This window comes from Lolium rigidum, chromosome 7, assembly GCF_022539505.1.
Source record: "Lolium rigidum isolate FL_2022 chromosome 7, APGP_CSIRO_Lrig_0.1, whole genome shotgun sequence".
Lineage (NCBI taxonomy): Eukaryota > Viridiplantae > Streptophyta > Magnoliopsida > Poales > Poaceae > Lolium > Lolium rigidum.
The window spans coordinates 91,542,294-91,561,488 of NC_061514.1; the positions used below are offsets into that span (position 1 = coordinate 91,542,294).

Here is a 19,195-nt window from a genome sequence, read left to right on the forward strand (position 1 = left end):
TTGAGGGTTTGTGTAATCCTACGCCATTAGTGGTGTTCATCATCCAACAAGAGGGTGTAGAGTCTAGCATCTATCTATTTATTTATGTGATCAATGTTGAGAGTGTCCACTAGTGAAAGTATAATCCCTAGGCCTTGTTCGCAAATACTGCTATCGCTGCTTGTTTACTGTTCTACTGCATCTCTACTTACTGCAATATTACCACCATTCATCACACGCCAGTCCTGGACAACAAAGCACTTTTCTGGCGCTGTTGCTACTGCTCATACTTATTCATACCACCTGTATTTCACTATCTCTTCGCCGAACTAGTGCACCTATTAGGTGTGTTGGGGACACAAGAGACTTCTTGCTTTGTGGTTGCGGGGTTGCTTGAGAGGGATATCTTTGACCTCTTCCTCCCTGAGATCGATAAACCTTGGGTGATCCACTTAAGGGAAACTTGCTGCTGTTCTACAAACCTCTGCTCTTGGAGGCCCAACACTGTCTACAAGAATAGAAGCCCCCGTAGACATCATTCTCCCAAACCGTCAGCAACACGTCTCTATGACGGTTTTTGCCCATTCGCCGAAGAACTAAAATTGTTATGGACTTGCGAGTTGTTTGTAGTGCTAGGACTTGCTTGAAGTCGATCACCGGTCTGTAATGATGAACTGGTTCGAGGTGGTATATACTAACCCCTCGTGTGATGAACCTGTGATGCATCGCCCAATAGGGTAAGTACTTGCTATGTATTACCAACAAATTTTGATGAACTTAATCTAGCTGATTGTGTTGTTATTCAGTTAGAAGTACTGGGTAACCTCACCACTATAAGGAAAGGGGTTACTAGAGCACGCTCATGTTTGCAACCAAACAAGGTGTGCGCTGCACAACCAGGACAGAAAGACGTCTGTGCAGGCACCCAAACAATGTTGGCTGGGTTCCTTCTCTGGTGCAGAAAATACCACACGGGCAACCAAACAACATGCCTTTATGGCTCATGTCCTGTAGCAACGCGCATGCACTCCCATCTCATTGCGCCAGTTGTGCATGAAATCGGCCCAGGCTACCAAATGGGCCCTAACACACCATCCAATGAGTGCCACGTCCTAAGCAACCATAGGCTTTCTAAAACCAAGGAGTTTACGCCACACCCAAAATGTTCAACCCAATCGACAAAGTGTGTGTTGTAACATCCCGAAAAATATTCCATATTAGATTACATGTTTGCGTCAGCATGACATCATCATGCATTTTCCTGGCCAAAATATCAATGTGGTTTTATTAATCTGCACCCACCTATTTATTATTTCAGTTTTTTTTTTTTGAGAACATTTATTATTTCAGTTAAATCATGCATAAGCGCTCCTCCTAAGCGCCCCCAATGTACATGCTCTAAGAGGTAGGAAAGAAAACCCAGGCAGGCAGACTCCCAGGCCAGTGCGCTCAACCCAGGGCTCTTCTGGCCCAAGGCCCACCACCGGTGGATAACCCTACTTCTCTTCTCCTTCTTCCCCCAATTCCCCGCTCATCTTCCTCCCCTCGCTGCTCCGCCTCCTCCCTTCCCTTGGCATCGAGCTACTGCCTACTGGGCGTCCGTCCGCGACTCCGTCACCAAGCACGCCTCGTCGCCATCCCGATCCCGATCCCGATCCCGATCCCAATCGCTCGATCCCCGGTGGCCCGCTCTTTCCTTGCACCTGGCTCCCGATAGAATCCTCTGTCGCTGGCCGCCCTCCTCCATCTCCGCTCGCCACCACAACACCCTCGAGCGAATCCCCTATCTGGTCCGTTCTCACGCCCAGCTGCCCGCCCGTGTGCAGCAGCACACCACCCAATCGCCATCAACCAGCAACGCATCAGCACTTGTGAGATTTTGAGGAAGGACATGGATGGGGAATCTAGGAATCTTAGAGGTCTGATTGACGCTCTTTCTCGCCACTGTGAGATTTTAAGGAGGGAGACTGCGTTTCTGAGGATGGAGGCCATGTTTGTTAGGAGGGGGCGCAAAAAGGAAGAAAAATCTGCGCAAAAAGGGGACCAGGAGAGCATAGGTTTGGCCAACTCTTCTTACTCTAGTCACCATAGGCAGAGTATCATCACATCCCAAGTTTCTTCCATCACTGACAAGATATCCGAGGTGCCCCTCATCAAGGAGATGGAATCGAGCAAAATCACACCACCCTCCCAACTTAAATCATACTACGACGACAAGGAGCTCGCAAAATGCTTTGATTTCATCTTGCATGAGACGGAGGACTTGGGCGACAGGATGGAATCTGTGGCAAATATTCTGAATGAAGTTGGTATCCCCATCTCCTTGTACAAGATCAAAGAGCTTGTTGATATAGTCTTCAGATTGATGCAGATCTCCGGGAGTATACTTCAGGGTGACACCATGGCTAAGATGGTTATTGATGATGTCGACGAGGATGAGGAGGGGGAGGAGGTGGTGGTGGAGGAGGTTGGGGAAAAGGAGACAGAATACACAAAATCAGTATTGGATATGGAGAGTTATTTTGCTCTACGCCGTGTTGGCTGGGAATCTGCATGGGGCAGCAGGATGGGACGGTGCGGTTGCTTCACAGATACAAGTAAACATGCTGCTTATCTTACTATACTTATTATTTTCCTTAATTAGTTGCTTCCTTTTCTTACTCTATGCATATCTCAAGCATATCATTTCCTTGTACAAGGGAAAGGAGGAAAAGGGATTTCTTTACGTAATTTAGTATAACTAGTTAGTGTGCATTTAATAATGCAAATCGGATTTAATAATGCAAATCACAATGCACATTCTATACTACCATAAGTTTTTAGTTATGGCTTCATTAATCATTCTTTGCCCTCTACTTTTGTCTTCGCTATTTATTTCAAGACTACAATATCATTGCATGATCACATTTTTATTCTTCCTTTCTTTCTCTCTATCAAATTCACAACTTAGCTGTAATTCAAACCTATATTTTTATGACTGTACAACAATTTCACTGAAATTTGAAAGACACATTTCTAGATTCACATGGTTTGTACAATATATGATCCCAGAATCCTCATATTCTAAGCTGTTCAATGTAATCCTATTACAAATATCATGGTGAGCATGATAGGTAATCTCAATAACATCCCTCTATAGAATGTTGCAAAACAAGCAGAATAGATTGCCATTTGATACACAACCGAACAAATCTGTAAGTTGAGAAGATCTGAATGAATTTTACAAAACATATTTCAGTGTCATGACCAGTGCAGTCAACTGCAAATTTTGATCACGAAATACCCATAAAAGAATGTATAGGCTATAAATTAATCATTTTTTTCTTAATTACAAGATTTTTTTAGATCGAAATATAAAACTCACGTTCCGAACTGAATCAAGGATGTCGAACCCATGTTAGATAATTATGTGACAAAGAATATATTTTGCTAAAGGAAAAAATGTAATTGCACTAATGTTCAACATCGGAAGAATTGTTGTCATCTTAAATATTGTTTCGGAAGCAGTCTGTTGGTTCATTCCAAGAGCAGTCCTTTTATTTCGTTTGATGATTATATAGATGCATAAGCATAACACTGCAATTTCTAGCAGCGCCCAGGTCAATGTTGTTTCAATGCCAATTCAGCTCAATGAACAGCTTAGCTATTCTGTCCGTGAAGAACACCACGCGGGCACCCTCCATACAATTTCTTCAAGCAATTTATCAAACGTAGGATGTGCACAAATAAATAACATAACCATAACTGGAGTCCATATATACTGAACATCACCTAGTAAGTCCACCATACTTTTTATCTGTACACCATGTAATCTGATTGTATAACAAAGAAAGTTTTGCCTAGCTATATAGTGGAAGAAAAATAGCTAGATTTAATTGGTAGGCCATCTTACCGGAGGTCCAATGTCCAACCTGATGCAAGACATAAGAACATAGCTTCACCTAGCCATTAAGATCTGTTTGAAAAAATTATATCCAGTTTAGAGGAAAAATAATACATAATTCGTATTGCCAATTTACAACTAAAGCATACATTGACAGATAAAGGGCCAAAATTGTCATTTGCAAGACCTTATTGACCGAACTGAAATCGGCAATACATGCTCACCTGATTGACAGAATAGAAATTAACAGAAGTGCAATCCTGAAAGCATAACTCACCTGAATCACCCAAAAGAGAGATGTCATGGACCACCTGTGTCGAAGTTGCTGTCATCATTATAGGTGACAGTTTTCAAGCGTCGCGGAGGCTTCAGCGACTTCTTCCGCCTTGATTCATGAGTGATATTTTTCCTGGAGCAAAGTTCGTACATAGCTAGCCTGAATATTTTGCATAAAACAAAGGGAGATCTTTACAAGAAACATCAAGACACTAAGGAAACTAAAAAAACACATCAGGAAGCAGCTTTTGTGACTGTGAGATGATTAATTGGTTTAATCTGTCTTGTTATTATCCTGCCTGCATATCAGCAAGGGTAGTCTCGTGGAACATAAAATGTAATTGGTGTTGTCAGAAGATATAATCAACGGAGTGTTATCAACATGCTAATCCAAGCATGCCCGTTCCTTTCTTGAGAGAGAATATCAGTATACAGATTCAAAGTACTGATTAACACCAACCTGAGGCTGGTCACCGTTTCCAGTAATGATGTTTGAAATTGTCCGGCATGCTTCTTTCTTGATGCTTCTCTAGTGATTGGTGGCCAAAAGGTTTAAGAGTCAGGGAAGTGCTTGATGAGCAATGACACACTGCAGCAAGCGATAAATATTAAAGAAAAATACAGATAGCGTAGATATAAACTGCAATCGTTATCAACTGTCTTTATACAAAATGAGATGATGAACAGTTTCTTGAGATACTTATTGCGTTGATAGACATGGCGAAATTCACATGATATAAATTGGGATACTGCACTGTGAAAAGAAACACAGACGCCCCTGCATTTCATGGTAAAATTGGGACATGGTTCCCGTTTATCCAATGGTTAGGTCTAAATAACAGCGCAATGGGCCAGGTGGTTAACCGTAAAATGATGTAGGTCTTTTAGGTTCGGTACAGCTTCTACCGGATGGTTACCTGTCACTCAGCGCATACCTCTGAGGTTGCTTCGCACCTGCATGTTCTTCCCCAATCATGGTTCCCTAGGGCCGTCTGACCGCCTCCACCATGTCGACGAGCCGCCAACCGCTCGACTGCTCATCGTCTTCCGTTTCCTCGGCGTCTCCGCATGTCCGCCCCTCTCTCCGATGTCCCGACCCCATCTCCCCTTGGGATGACTCACGTAACAGACCTCTTTTTATTCCACTGATTCTTAGCCTTCATCACTGTTTCTAGCCTAGGATAGATCTTTATATTTGTCAAGTTCTCTGGGTGATTAGAAACAAGTAGTCCGCTGTGCATGTAGGCTTGGAAATTCAGTCCCGTCTATAGTCTGCAGTGATATGTTTTTTTGTTTCGCTTCTGTAGTATGAACAGAAGCAGGGGAACTGATTGTGATCGCTTATGAAATCAGCTAGTTATTCTACCCTTTTATCCAAAAGAAAATTGTAGATGATGATGCAGACTCTCTATTCTCTGAAGAACAGAACCATGCTCTCTATTCTCTGAAGTTGGCAATCTGTAAAGTTGGCATTCTATTTGTTGGGAATGTTACAACATTATAACTGCCCCTGCAATACAGTATAATTAGTCCTCCGAAATTTGCACCTGGAGTCGGAATATTTAGTTTAACTGTGTAAACTAACTCATAGACTTATGTTTCCTAATCCTCTTAACTTGACACATGGAGTTATTTTTTGTGCCTTAGACAACATTGGCAAGCTGAGATTTGCGAGTATCTGCCATCATTGCATAATGTTAAAAGTGGTTTGAACCTTAATAACCAATGGTTAACCATTATAACCTTATTTCCCAAACTGCTAGCCCTTTTAACACATTGAGACAAATGGTTTTATAGGTTCGTGTCTGAAAAATAAATGGTTAACCAAGTCCCATCATGACTTCATGGACTAATACCACTGTTCAAGCTAGGCCTACACACGCTGATAGCATCAGTCTTGGGTTAACCAAAGGAGAAATACAGTGCTATTGTGCTACACTCATCTGCAAAAACAAAAGAGGGAGATGCCTTGTCTACATTACCTGTACGGGACAGGGGGAGCTATGAGTTTGTTGTAGAGATGCGAGGTAATAGAGTCACTCCCGGCGGCGGCATGGAGGTCGGAGGCGTGAGAGGGGCCCGGCACTGTGAAGGGGGTGGGGACGGGATTTAGGGCATCATGTCTTCCGCAGCGGCTAGATCCCACAATGTCGCTCGCTGCTGCTCACCGCCCACCGTTTGCCGCCACCTTCTGCGCCTGCCGATCTCCTCCGCCGGCTTGGAAGAGAGGTTCAGGAGGGAGGGGTTTGAGATAGGTGGAGGAGAGAAATCCCTGGGGTGGGGATCAGTGGGGAGGTAGAGCCGTGGAGGGATTGTGCGGAGCAGGTGAAGTATGTATGGTCAGTCAATGTAAATTGCTAAGTGCACACCAAACAATTGATCAGGTTGATGTCAGTTGTTAGATTGGGCTAGGTGGGCCAAATTGTGGGTGCTAATGGATCTGTGCAGGGACGGAGCCAGGAATTGCAGATAGCGGGGGCGGAAAGTAGAAGCATTAAAATCATAGGAAAAATTATCGCACATGACAGTAAATATTATAAGGTGTACATCATCAAAATATGCTCATTTTGAGTAAAGTTACAGATCTATCAACTTAAAATCCGTTTTACGAGCACTAAAATCAAAGTTCTAAATACTTTCTTTAACACTAAATCTGTTTGCCATTTCCCTCTCTCTATATAGACTATCACACCATCGCAGAGAAGTATATCTCAATTTAGTGTTTAGACTAGTCTTATCCAATTTCATAGCAGAAAAAAGCTTGCTATGTTGCAACTTGGAAGAATCTCTTGACTAGAATATCATCAGGATATTTCCACTAGACTACACAAACACAAGTAAACATCCTAATTTTCCTAATTAATTTCCAAATTTCCTAAGCAATGAACAAACTAATCCAGTAGTGTTGACTATTGAGGGAAGGGCTAAAAAATAACTAGGAGTCTAAGCCAGATCAAACCAGAAGTTTGGAAATGGCAGATTAGGAGCAACCGTTTTCTTCCATCCGTCGTCGCTCATGCTGCGGCCGGCCGCCTTGATGCGCCCCTTCTCAGAAGTACTCAAACTCTCAAATTGTCCATTGATCTGGAATTTTGGTCTCTTGAATTGGAGCCCTTGGTGGCGGCCAGCAAGTAGGCAAACAAGAAAACGCCCTAGTTCCATCAAACACGGCGCAGCACAACAGAAAACGAAGCGATGATCTGATTCGATCGTGTGCCGTGCGAGCTGATTCCTTCAATTGTCCGCTGAACGGGCTTCTAATTCTAGTTTCTACCATTTACTAAGCTGGCCTGGGCCTAGATGTTATCTCGTGCATGGCTAATACAGTAATAATTAACGTGGGCTTAGCTGCTTACAAACTGGGATTGGCCATTTGGGCCACCGGAGGCTGCTTCACACACGGATGGGGGGGGGGGGCGAACGTAGCACGATTGCTGAAATTTAGCGCTAATCCTTGCCACGGGACAAGCGGATCGATAGGGGGGGTCTCGCCCCCGCTCGTCCCCCCTTCCCTCCGTCCCTGGATCTGTGTACATTTTGCGGGTGCACTTAGAGAAGATAATGTTTGCTCTTTTATAAGTAGTATAGATATAATCCATGCTTGATTTTTAACCCTAAACACGTATCATTGGTGCTGCAGCCACATTGAGTTCTATGCATTTTACACATTGCACACCTGGCCGAAACCCAGACACATCTGTCACTGGGAGCACCTTGCAGATCTACTACATCAAAATTGAAGTTGATGCAACTAAAAACATTTTCAACTGGCCACTCTATGTGTACGGTGTGGTTGCTGCCCGAGACACCGTGGACCGCAACCGCAACCGACTATTCTGTCGGTCAAGGGATAACTGCCAAAAGCTTACTGCAGCGGTATGTGGGATATTCAGTTTTCTCTTCCTTTTTTTTTGCTTCTTCCTGCTCATGCATCTTTGTTGGATAGTTCATTGCAATTAAGTACTAGTGATGATGATGCTTGCAGGATCCTTTTCTGCGATTGACTGGCCCGTCTCGTGCAATTGTGTCTCTTGACCCTGTTGACTTCGAAATTGAACTGAAAATAAAGGATGGAACAAATGGCATGCCAAAGAGAGATAGAATGTTGATCTGTAGTAGCTACCATTACACCTGCTGTGGTGGTCATGCTGGTTTATGTACCGCTTTGTTCTGGAACAACTTCTGCACAGCAAATTTAAGCCTTGAGAGAATTGCTACAACGGTCCAGGCTACTATCTTGGGTGTTTGTGTTGCTGAAGGGGCATGGCCTTTTAAATATGGATGCCAAGTTGCTTGCTCCTTATCCTCTGAGGAAGGTATGATTACTGATAGTCAAGACACTTCTAAGCATGTCGTGATGCTTAATTTTCAGGGTGAAGAAATGCCTGTAGGATCAGATGGTTACCTTCATCTGTCAAGGCATGTTGTTTCAGTAGACTTACAAAAAAGACTGAAAGTTGTCATACAGGCCTACTCACAGTCTGGTGGTGTTTCTGCCCAAGATTGTGTCTACTTCAGTCCCAAAGAATGCAACATAAGTGAGGATACATTATGGATTGCCGGCTCTAAGGTGGAAATTACTATTGCCTGGTCCTGCCTTGTCCGGTCCAAGAAGGATGTCTTGATGAAGGATGATTCCGGGAAGGTGAAGGATGAGGTATCCGCGAACATAATGGAGTCGCTTTCTAATATCATGATCTTGAACAGGGAGATTAAGTCCCTGGGGAGGGAGCGGAGAGACTTGGCTGACGCTCTTTTTGAGGAGATCACTCCCCCGAGGTTGGCGAAGGAGCTCCAAAGAGTTCGTAGGTGCAGCACAGTCGGGGGAAGTTCTGCTGCACGTTGGAGGACGGATGAAAAGGAGGGCATGGCCGATCAGCAAGTCCAATTCAGTTCGATCTCCGAGCAGATGCCAGAGGTGTCTGTCCAGAAGTCGATGGAGTCGAGGAAAATCAAACCAGCCACCCGATTCAATTCCAACTGTGACAAGGAGGAGCTCGTTAACTGCTTCGATTTTATCTTGCACGAGGTCGACGAATTGGCCTACCGGATGCAATCGGTGGCTTGTATTCTGAAGAACATCCAAGTTCCCATCTCAGGCAAGATTAACAATCTGGTTGACATGACATCCAGATTAATGCTGATCTCCACGTATATTGAAAGTCATTACAAGGAAGATTACAACGATATGAAATCAGCTGTGACAGAATCCGCAGAATCAGCCAAGGAGGAGATGGATGCTGGGGAGGCTTTGTTTGCTGACCACCGTGATGGCTGGGAATCTACATGGGGCGAAAAGCCCCTACTGTTCGGTGGCTTCCAAGATACTAGTAAGTCCGCACGTGCACGCACGTCTCAACTCAGTGTTCATAATATACGCATTGAAACTTTTTAACAATGAAATTAGCGTATAACCTGCTGTAGTTTATCTGTAGTAGTCCGACTGTGCAATCCTATGATCTACTGCGGTGGTTATACCATGCAATATGCTCACATTTTTTAGGAAACACATTATCCTATTGATGAGGCTGATTTCCTCTTTTGTTGTCTTATTCTTGATGAGGCTGCTCATTCACACTTGTGTATCGTCATAGTGCTTCTTCATGCAAGAAATTTCTATCTTAGTGCTTCTGATAAACCATCTCCCCTTCACATCCTGTATCTAACCACACCTGTAATTATAGAAAGGAAAGAAGAAGAGATACAATTACTTGAGTACACATGCGTATGATTCAAAAATAAATTAGGTTAACATAAACTTGGGGTTTTTCAACATCAAACAATATCTAACACATGGGAAACATTGTACGTAAATCACTATTTGTAACACATAATAGCAGTGGTGAAAATCGTGTCATGCCAGTGCGTAAGTTTCATAGTAATTTATACAGATAAAAAAGCGAGATAATCAATTGTACATACAGAATTTGGTAAACTGAGATGTCAGAGTAAAATCTAGTACCTCAATAGATCCTCAACAATTATTATTTTTCTCACGACATTAAAAATTCTGTTGTGAAGCTGACCAAGTGCAAGCCTGGCCCCTTGAATGGAACATTAACCCCAAGGAACATCGGAACTGCACATGTGGTATAATCCAAACTAAAGAGTCATTATTGAATATATATGAACAAACAACAAAATGAAGTAAGTGATTTAGCAACCACTGAATTGAGACGCCAATAACCTAATTCATTATTGCATCAATCCCTGATGTTTATTACCTCTGCAGATAAGAGATGTTAAAAACACACAGTAGCACAGACTTCACTACATGGAACAGAGTGTACTTGTCCAGCTGTTTGTTAAAATCAGATTGCCTTTCCCAGTGTGATTGGTTACATGAGACAAAGAAATTGACAATTTGTTGGCCTCAGACTTCTGATGGTACTGCAATAAATTCTGATATTTAGCCACAGATGAAAATCTACCCTGACTTGGAAAATTCAGTAATTATGGAATATTAGATATGGTAAGATAAAGCGCATGTAATTTTTGCAAAACTGCATCGAGCTATCAATTGTTCATATTCCATTATGCAAGAAATTTAAAAGTTATGTACCACTGGATTCCCATAATATTTCTTTCATACCTTGCTGTATTAAATAAACTATTAAACATTAAAAAACACTCAAGATGCTTTCAGAGCAGTACATTAGGCTGAGCGAGGTCTTAACTTCCACATATGCTTCTGAGAAGCTTGAACCTTGGCCCCAGATAATTAAAATAAATTCACTTGCACCAAAGCAAAGGTGCTATGTGGATGGCATTTGAAAAAGTTTCAGAAAGGTCAGATGGTAAACGTTGAACCATGTTATTTCAAACTTCCTTTTGAAAGTTTGAGATCATGTCATATTTGAATGCAAAATGCCGAATAATCATCATATGTACCTGAATAAAATAGGGGCATGAGATCATGTCAAAGCTGAATATATGTCCAACTCTAGACCACACCAAAATAGTTACACACGCCCTAAGGACAAATAATTTTCGCATTTGAGCACCCAATCTGAACCTGTAAAGTAATCCAAAATAATCAGTTTATTTAAGTACATGTAGTTTATTTTGATTCCATAAGAGAACAATAGTTTCTCATATTTGTAGTACCGTTACCTTATTGTGAGCACCTCAACACGGCTGCCATATCTTTTCAGACTCAAATCACCTAGGTCAGCGGTCCAGAGTCATATTAATGACATGAGCCGTGCCATCCAACCTCCAGTTTACCTGCTACCGCAGATCGTGATCGGATCTACTCCAGAGAAAAGGGAGGAACATGAAAAGGTTAAGGGAGAACTACCTACTTCCGGCGGCGGCAAAGGTACAGGGCGAGGCCAGGAAGATTGCTGCTCGCGCACGCGCCATTTCCGGGCATGATCCGCAAGAGAATGTGGGGATTGGGTGGTGCTGCCTCGCTTCTGTAGGTTGAGCGCATCTGCCACCATGTCGAGGGCGATGCAGCCACCAGAGCTAGGGCCGGGCGGAGGGAGGCACCGCGTCAACGGCGGCGAGGCCACTGAAGTTAGGCCTAGGCGGCGGAGGGAGGTGCGGAGATCGTGTTCGGCCAAATCACATCTACTCCGTATCTTTTCTGTGGGGGCGCGTTGTGGGTGTCGGCGTGGCCAAGGTAAGGCGACCAGGCGTTGGCGTCCTGGGCGGGATTGCGTGGGTGTGCTGGTGCCTGGTGGGAGAGATGGTGAGGAAAATTCGGGGCGGGGGAGATTGCCAGGGCAGAAATTTCGGGTGGGGAGAAGGGATGATTTTGGATCGCAGGATATAAGTGAATGGACGGTGCGGATTTGATTTTCCTACACCACTTCGTGCCTTTATAAGTAGTAGAGATAAGTAAACATCCATGCTGCTTATATTTTACTCAATTTAATTTCTTCAATTTGTTTGCTTCCTTCTCTTATTCTTTATACATGTCAATCTCAAGCAATGCAAGCGAGATCACATGTATATGGGAAGACAAGAGACATATTTTTTTCCGATAAAGGGCTCTTTATTACTTAAGAGACATATTTACTTCACTTATTTTAGTGATTCATGTTAGATTTTTAACATGTACACTTGTCTTTGCTGCAGCCACATTGAGTTCTATGCACTTCACACACTGCACACCTGGCCGTGACCTGTACCCATCAGTTACTGCAAGCACCTTGCAGATCTACTGCATTGAAATCAAAATTGACTTAACTAAAGATAAATTGAAGTGGCCACTCTATGTGTACGGTGTAGTTGCTGCCAGAGATACGGTGGACCGCAACCGCAATCTTCTCTTCTGTCGGTCAAGGGCTAACTGCCAAAAACTCACTTCCGATGTATGTACGGTATTCAATTTTACTATTCCTTCTTCCTGCATGCATTCCTGTTGATTACTTAATCGCAACTAAATCATGATGATGCTTGTAGGATCCATTTTTGCGTTTAACTGGCCCATCTCGTGCAATTGTGGCAATTGACTCTGTTGACTTTGAAGCTGAATTAAAAATAAAGGACATAGCAGAGTCCAAAGATAGAGCGTTGATCAGTGCTGGCCACCATTATGCCATTAGTCGTAATGGTTGTCTATATACTGCTTCCTTCGGCAACGACTGCTGCGAAGCAGACTTAAGGCTTGAGCGACTTGCCAACACGGTCCAGGCAACTATCTTGGGTGTACGTGTTGTTGATGGGACATGGCCTTTGCAGTATGCAGGCCGAGTTGTTTGCTCAACCAGATCGGCAGAAGTTATGATCCCAGATGATCATGGCATTTGTCGGATTTGTGCTCCCCGAGAGAAACAAGTTGTCTTGCTTGATTCTCTTGGTGGAGAAATGCCTGTGGGATCTGATGGTTACCTTCATCTGTCAAGGCATGTTCTCTCTGTAGAATTAGAAGGTAGTCTGAAAGTTGTCGTACAAGCCTGCAAACCATCGGGTGAGATTGTTGCCCAAGGTCATGACTACATAACTGCCAAACAGTGCAACATAAGTAAGGGTGTATGTGACCTTGGTGACTCCAAGGTGGAGATTGTTGTTGCTTGGTCCCGCCTTGTCTGTGACAAGACGGATCTCTTCACAGAGGGATATGTTTATTAATCTGGTGAATGATGCCCTTCACCCAGTTATATCTATTTATCGTGTCTTGCCAGTGGTTTGTTATAATGTAGACGTATTTGTGCATAGCCATGTAAGATGTCCAACTGTCTTTTCTCCAGATGTCTGTCTGTGTTGACTACAACTTTTTTTTGTGGAGTTAGTCTAATTTATTTTCGTAATGCATTGTTATTTTCTTTTGCAAGATGATTCGGTGGAACATTTGTGGACAATCTTGTTAAATTATTTGTGTGCTTTCTTGCACTTAAATTAGTTGTTTACTATGTTAAACTTATTGAACTGTTTCAATGATTTGCTAAATTTATAATAAATTATTGTAGTTCGTTTGTTATTTTAAATTTAATATATAAAAAGTGTATGGGGAGCGTATAGGGTGAATGGATGGGCGACGGCAGGCCCCCGGTTTCTTGTCCACGCCAGCGACCCCCATGCGGGCCAAAAACCAGCTTCGTCGGACGTCGTATCGGGGACGAGTGGAGATGGTCTAAGAGACTAGGTTTTGGGTTGGTTTTGGGTTGTTGAACAAGGTCAAAATGTTGGCTCCTCGTGTTTTAAGGTTTCTGTAGCACCGAGCTTGATATGTTCGGCCTTCGGGCATCTGACCGAAAATCCAAGTCGCCGAGGGAAGTTCTTTCTGTTGCTAAGCTTCTATAGCTACGCAAAAGTGGCTGGTAGTCCATTCTTGATAGCATTGGTTGCGTGGGAAGCTGCGCACAACTTTGAAACCATGCCTCTAACTGACGCAGTCAGCTCACTTCTTCAGATAGTGACGGGTGCGACTTGAATTATTTGATAATTTCTATCATCGGAATTTGCATTGCTTTATAAGGTTGCTCAATTGTTAGAACAGATTCTTAATTCCATTCACCTCTCTACGGTTAAAGCTCGAAAAGGTTCATGTCTAGAAAATGAACCTTGTGTGTTCCAGGTATCTACGAGCCACAAAGCGTTGAGGTACCAGATTCTCTACAGTGCTTGTACAACATGGGACACGGACTCTTTCAGTCTTGCTTTATATTGGCGCGTTGCTGTTGGAGCATCTGGAGATGACCATGACATAATCTTTACTATTAAGCGGCACCAACCAAACAGAATCAAAAACAGCATCGGATCCCTTTTTTTTTCCAGCAATACAAGCACAAATCTGGAGGTCCATCTGCCTGTGGATGCAAACCCGAAATTTACATCTGAACATCCCCCACCCCACTAATTCTGGAGCATCTGTTACATCATCTCAGACTTGATCCTCCATCAAGGAGATCGCTTGTAAGTAGGAAGTTTTTCCCTCAGTTCTGAATCTTATCTGTTACGTCCATTCAGCTGCTCTTCTAAATCTTCCTGTGACACGTTCATGGCATGAGTATTTCCCCGTAAGTTCCATTAACATTAGATCAATGGCATGAATACTTCCCTTAAAGTTGAGCTAAAATTGCATGGAACCTACTGATATGTTCCATAAGTACACCCCGGCGATGCTTTTGGTACTGAAAAACTGTAACTAATGACAATCATGGTGGAACTAATGTAAAACATGGTTTGTTCCTGTTACATTATATCAGGGGAGTGAATGCCAAAAAAATGGCACGACAGCAAGATGGCAAAGATCATGCATCTAACATATCATATTGTTTTGAATAAGCTGAACTCCCAGTTCCATCCAAACATTAGATAAACACAAGAAGGGAAAACATGTGCACATAAAAAAGGAACTGCCGCATGTTAATATCCACATGATATGGAAACAGTAAATTCAGTTGTATTCCCATGATATATAGTAGGTGCAACTTTCAGGCTTTGGTGGGAAGAACACCTAGGTAGAGTACACTTGACAGGTAAAAACTGAAAATGTAACATAGTTTGGGAAAAGAAACATCCAGGGTAACTTGCAGTTGCTAGCATTCTGGCAAAAAAAAGAGAATACTTTAAGACACACTGTGTTTATGTCTACGAAATTGAAAAAAAAAACAGCAACTTTCGCTGTGTCATCTACTGAAATATCTCTGGAAAAAATTGCTAAATGTGAGATTCCAGGCCTCAATGTCAGTTTCTTGCGCACCAGGCTCAACTTGTAATGTTTCTTCCCTGATTTTATTTTCCCGCTGCTGGTTGGTCTTGTCATTTTTACCTACTTATTGCAATAAAAATACAAATGACATAAGTTACAGCTTACCCCATGTGTTGTGCACTGTACCATATACTGTAGTTCACAATGCAGAAAAAAGGCTGATGAAGGAACAGATAAACACACATCAGTGGTAGAGAGGACGTATGAAAGGATTGGGAAGCATATATAGAATTTTTCTTTTTTTGAAACAGGGGCAAAAGCATATATAGAATGGAACTTGAAAAAAGGCCCCAGAAAATTAACCATGTTTTTACATCTAAGGCCACAGAGAAGCTCCCATCTAACATATTACAACTACTAGTTAAATGCCCGTGCGTTGCTACGGATTCTCGAGATCTTTTTATAAACTTCATAAAAGATGCACTCCTTTTTGAACCAACATGAATAAAAACAAATATAGTGATTAGCCAAGAAAAATACCTAACCATATCAAATTTATAATTGATCACATGTGTGTTGCTACGGACAAATAAATATATTGCAGTACTAATCAGGAATTCAATCTATTTTGCGCAAAAATATTAAATATCAGTATCATCTCTAGAAATATTTATACATACTCCTCATTGCAAACTTACAGAGATGCCTCTTTTTGGCCTTGAAGCCAATTTTTTCTACGCGATTTACAGTTGTAACTTGCTCATTCAGTAGATCCAATATTTCAAAAATTCTGCACCAAACAAATAGACGGACGGAAAAAACATGGCATCTCATATTCTTTTTGAGAGTCTTGTCTCCTCAAAATGAACATCTAAGGAAGCCTAAACAAAATAATTACTTTACAAACCAAATGCTTAACAGAATTTCCAAAATGATTTCCAAACAAGATAAAAATTTAAAGATTATCAAGCTAAAATATAATCTGCCAATCTACCCCTATTTTCTCTGTATTGAACTTTTCCATACTGAAGTATAGGTTGCCACCGCCTTAATTTCAATGACAATATTGGGGAAAAGTATTTTAGTCCAAATGTACCTGCTTTCTTTGAAAAACTCAAGACACAATTTTATTATTTCATAGACACGAAAGCAGTCGAGGAAATAGTATAGTAAAATGGTTGAAATATGGCAATCATATTGCTGGATGTGCTGACAGGAATATAGCTTGAGGGAATATTTCTGTCCCGTTCGTGATCAACAAAAGCAAAACATATTGAATATTTGAAAATCTTAAAAACCAATATGGCACTTCCAAAAGAATATGTAGCTTGTACGAAAGTAGTATTAAAGTCCCCCCCTCCCAACCAATCTTTATTACTTCACTCCAGAAAGAAATGAAACGGAACCAATCTGCATGAAAACCCAAACCAATATGCACTCGCAACCGATGCGAGAGGCCTGTTCAAGTTCAGTAAAGAACATGAAACGTCCAGAAAAATCTCTTAATTCATTTAAATTTGACTTGAGTGATAGTCTTAGTATCAATTTGTAAGTTGAGCAACTGAGTGACAACATAGATGCAAACAAGTGTATTGATCAAGACTAAGATCACATAACTCATGAAAGTATTTACCGTAGAAGCCTTTAACAAGTAGTTATCTAACAATGAACGACACCACCTCCATTGGTACCTTGATCCTAAATGATAGCATGAGACAAGCCTGTTATATAGATTAAACTTCGTTAATCAACAATTCTTGAATCAGATGAGATAACAATAATGTCTCACCTCAGGTCGTTAGCCTGGACAGAAGAAATAAATCATTATTAAACATGGACCTATGAAGTCACAAAAAGGCATAAATTCACAACCATCGGAAATCAAGATCACCATTGCTAACCATATACTTCTAAATAATGGCACATAAGTGTAGATCGATCTAATTTTTTAAGAAATAAAAAAATAAAATGAGATATGACATGGAACCATATTGCTTGATATTATTCAATGAAAAGAAGCACTCATCCCATCCCTCTCACATGCTCTTCTACACGACAAATGTTACTCGGGGGTGTGAGTGTGTCCAGCATTTGGAATTTTAGAATAATTTTGGAGTGTGTCCAGCATCTTCTAAACATGGCTCTTCAAATCCTAACATTCTTTCTCCTCAGAAAGAGAAACACACACTTAAACACATTACCAATAGGAGCATCGGAGAAGTACATGTAAACAATAAAGTAGATAGTAACCACCTTATCTTGTCGAAGGAAACAGTGGACGCTAAATTGGGAGGAACCCCGACAAGCAATGCTCGATACACCCAGTAAGAGTACTGCTTGGTATGAGTACCATAACTTGACAAAGGGGTAAACCACCAGCTACATAATCAAACTCCATTGAAGTAGCAATGATTTCCATGTAGGTATGCAAAGTGTGGGTATACTCGTAACATCAAGAACATGGCAGGCATGCAAAGTGGAGGAGCACGTATGCTAGGAAGCGGCACATTAGTTTATATGCCAGGATGCAGTGTCGAGGCGGCGGGATGTGCTGCTTCCTCCCTCTTGCTCCACAGTACAAGGTAGATCTCCATGATCATGAGCACTAACACAGCAAGCTGCAAAGATCAAGTCATCGACAAGTCAACACAAAATCAACACTAACCGGGCTCATTTCTACCTGCTGCAATTTATAAACAACATTGTGGCAAGTAATAACAATGTTCAGACTTCGGAAGTTCAGAGAGGAATATTATGTCTGACCAAAGCAATAAAACTGGTTCTATGTATGCTGCATTACAAATTCTACATGGACAATAAAACTGGACACGATTCCTACAGAGCAATTACTTACTGTGTTCAGAACATACCAGTAGTTCTTAAATATGACCCTTGTATTATATATTCCAGAAGAGTAAACAATTTGCTTGCGATGTCATATTTTTCAGAGCAAAAGAACCCCCACGCCCGACACACACAACCAGTTCAGCTACCAACAAATTTACATGATACTCTGTACACACTGGTATTATTAGCTCCAAATATCTAGACATGTACTCGTACAGAAAGTTACCTAACAAATGATTAAAAGTGGTACTGAAATCTGGTGACTTTCGGTAGAATATCCTACAGAAATGGTAAGAAAACATTGCAAAAGAGGTCATCATATATGAGAAGTGTTCTAAACCTCATATATGGATAATTTTAGTTGATTCTGTAAGTATTTGGACACATCACATTATGAGACACTAAAATTGGAATTACTAACCATGGTATTTAGTGGGAAATTAGAGTATCACATCACCCCTGCTTGCTCTTCAAACATAATAGCTTGCTGTAGTCTTCTGTATCAGATAACTCACAGCAAAACTTTCCCTACCTGAATCTTGCATAGGATGCCCATTCTGTCGAAGAGTTGCTGCACCAATCTTTCTAACAAACTGACTGTGTCAACATAAACTTGTTCATGTGAAAAGGCATCAGCGGAAAACACAAATGTCAACGATTTAGGTATTCATTGATGATTTAATCATCAAATATGCAGCAACACACACAAAAGATAGTTTACTGTTCCATAATGTTTTGTCAATACCATTTTTTTTAAAGATAATACTTCATATTTGCCAATAGTATATAATGAGGAGAGAGGAAGACAAATTTTAAGAGCACCCACAGATTATAAGAGCACCCTTTTAAGATCACCAGTTACAGATTGTAAGAGCACATTTTTCAAACAACATGGGTACATTCTGACTATATCATTGGGAAAAATAAAAATTAAATAAACCAAAATGTACCTATTTCGGCAGCTCCAAACAATACATAGCATGTAAACAATCCTAGCATTTTTCGGAAAGAGCAATGCCCAAAATTTTGCAATGTAATCCCCGTATACGTTAGTGCTTGAAACAGAATTAAACTTCAAGTAGTAAGAAACCAACCTCTCAAACTCC

General features: G+C 41.5%; 1 protein-coding gene across 1 annotated transcript; it reads left to right on the forward strand.

Annotated features, from left to right (window-relative positions):
- Nucleotides 1-1,492: 1,492 nt before the first annotated feature.
- On the forward strand, nt 1,493-13,398 carry LOC124673962. The gene is made up of 5 exons (XM_047210003.1): nt 1,493-2,576; nt 7,779-8,014; nt 8,124-9,468; nt 12,224-12,459; nt 12,551-13,398. The coding sequence occupies exons 1-5, from the start codon at nt 1,871-1,873 to the stop codon at nt 13,217-13,219; spliced, it is 3,192 nt and encodes a 1,063-aa protein (XP_047065959.1). The 5' UTR covers nt 1,493-1,870; the 3' UTR covers nt 13,220-13,398.
- Nucleotides 13,399-19,195: the final 5,797 nt, after the last annotated feature.

Excerpts from the sequence above, each read along its gene's own strand:
- LOC124673962 (XM_047210003.1), top strand. The coding sequence starts at position 1,871 with ATGGATGGGGAATCTAGGAATCTTAGAGGTCTGATTGACGCTCTTTCT. Across the intron at positions 2,577-7,778 it reads CGGTTGCTTCACAGATACAA|CCACATTGAGTTCTATGCAT; the intron begins GTAAACATGCTG and ends TTGGTGCTGCAG. Across the intron at positions 12,460-12,550 it reads GCCAAAAACTCACTTCCGAT|GATCCATTTTTGCGTTTAAC; the intron begins GTATGTACGGTA and ends TGATGCTTGTAG.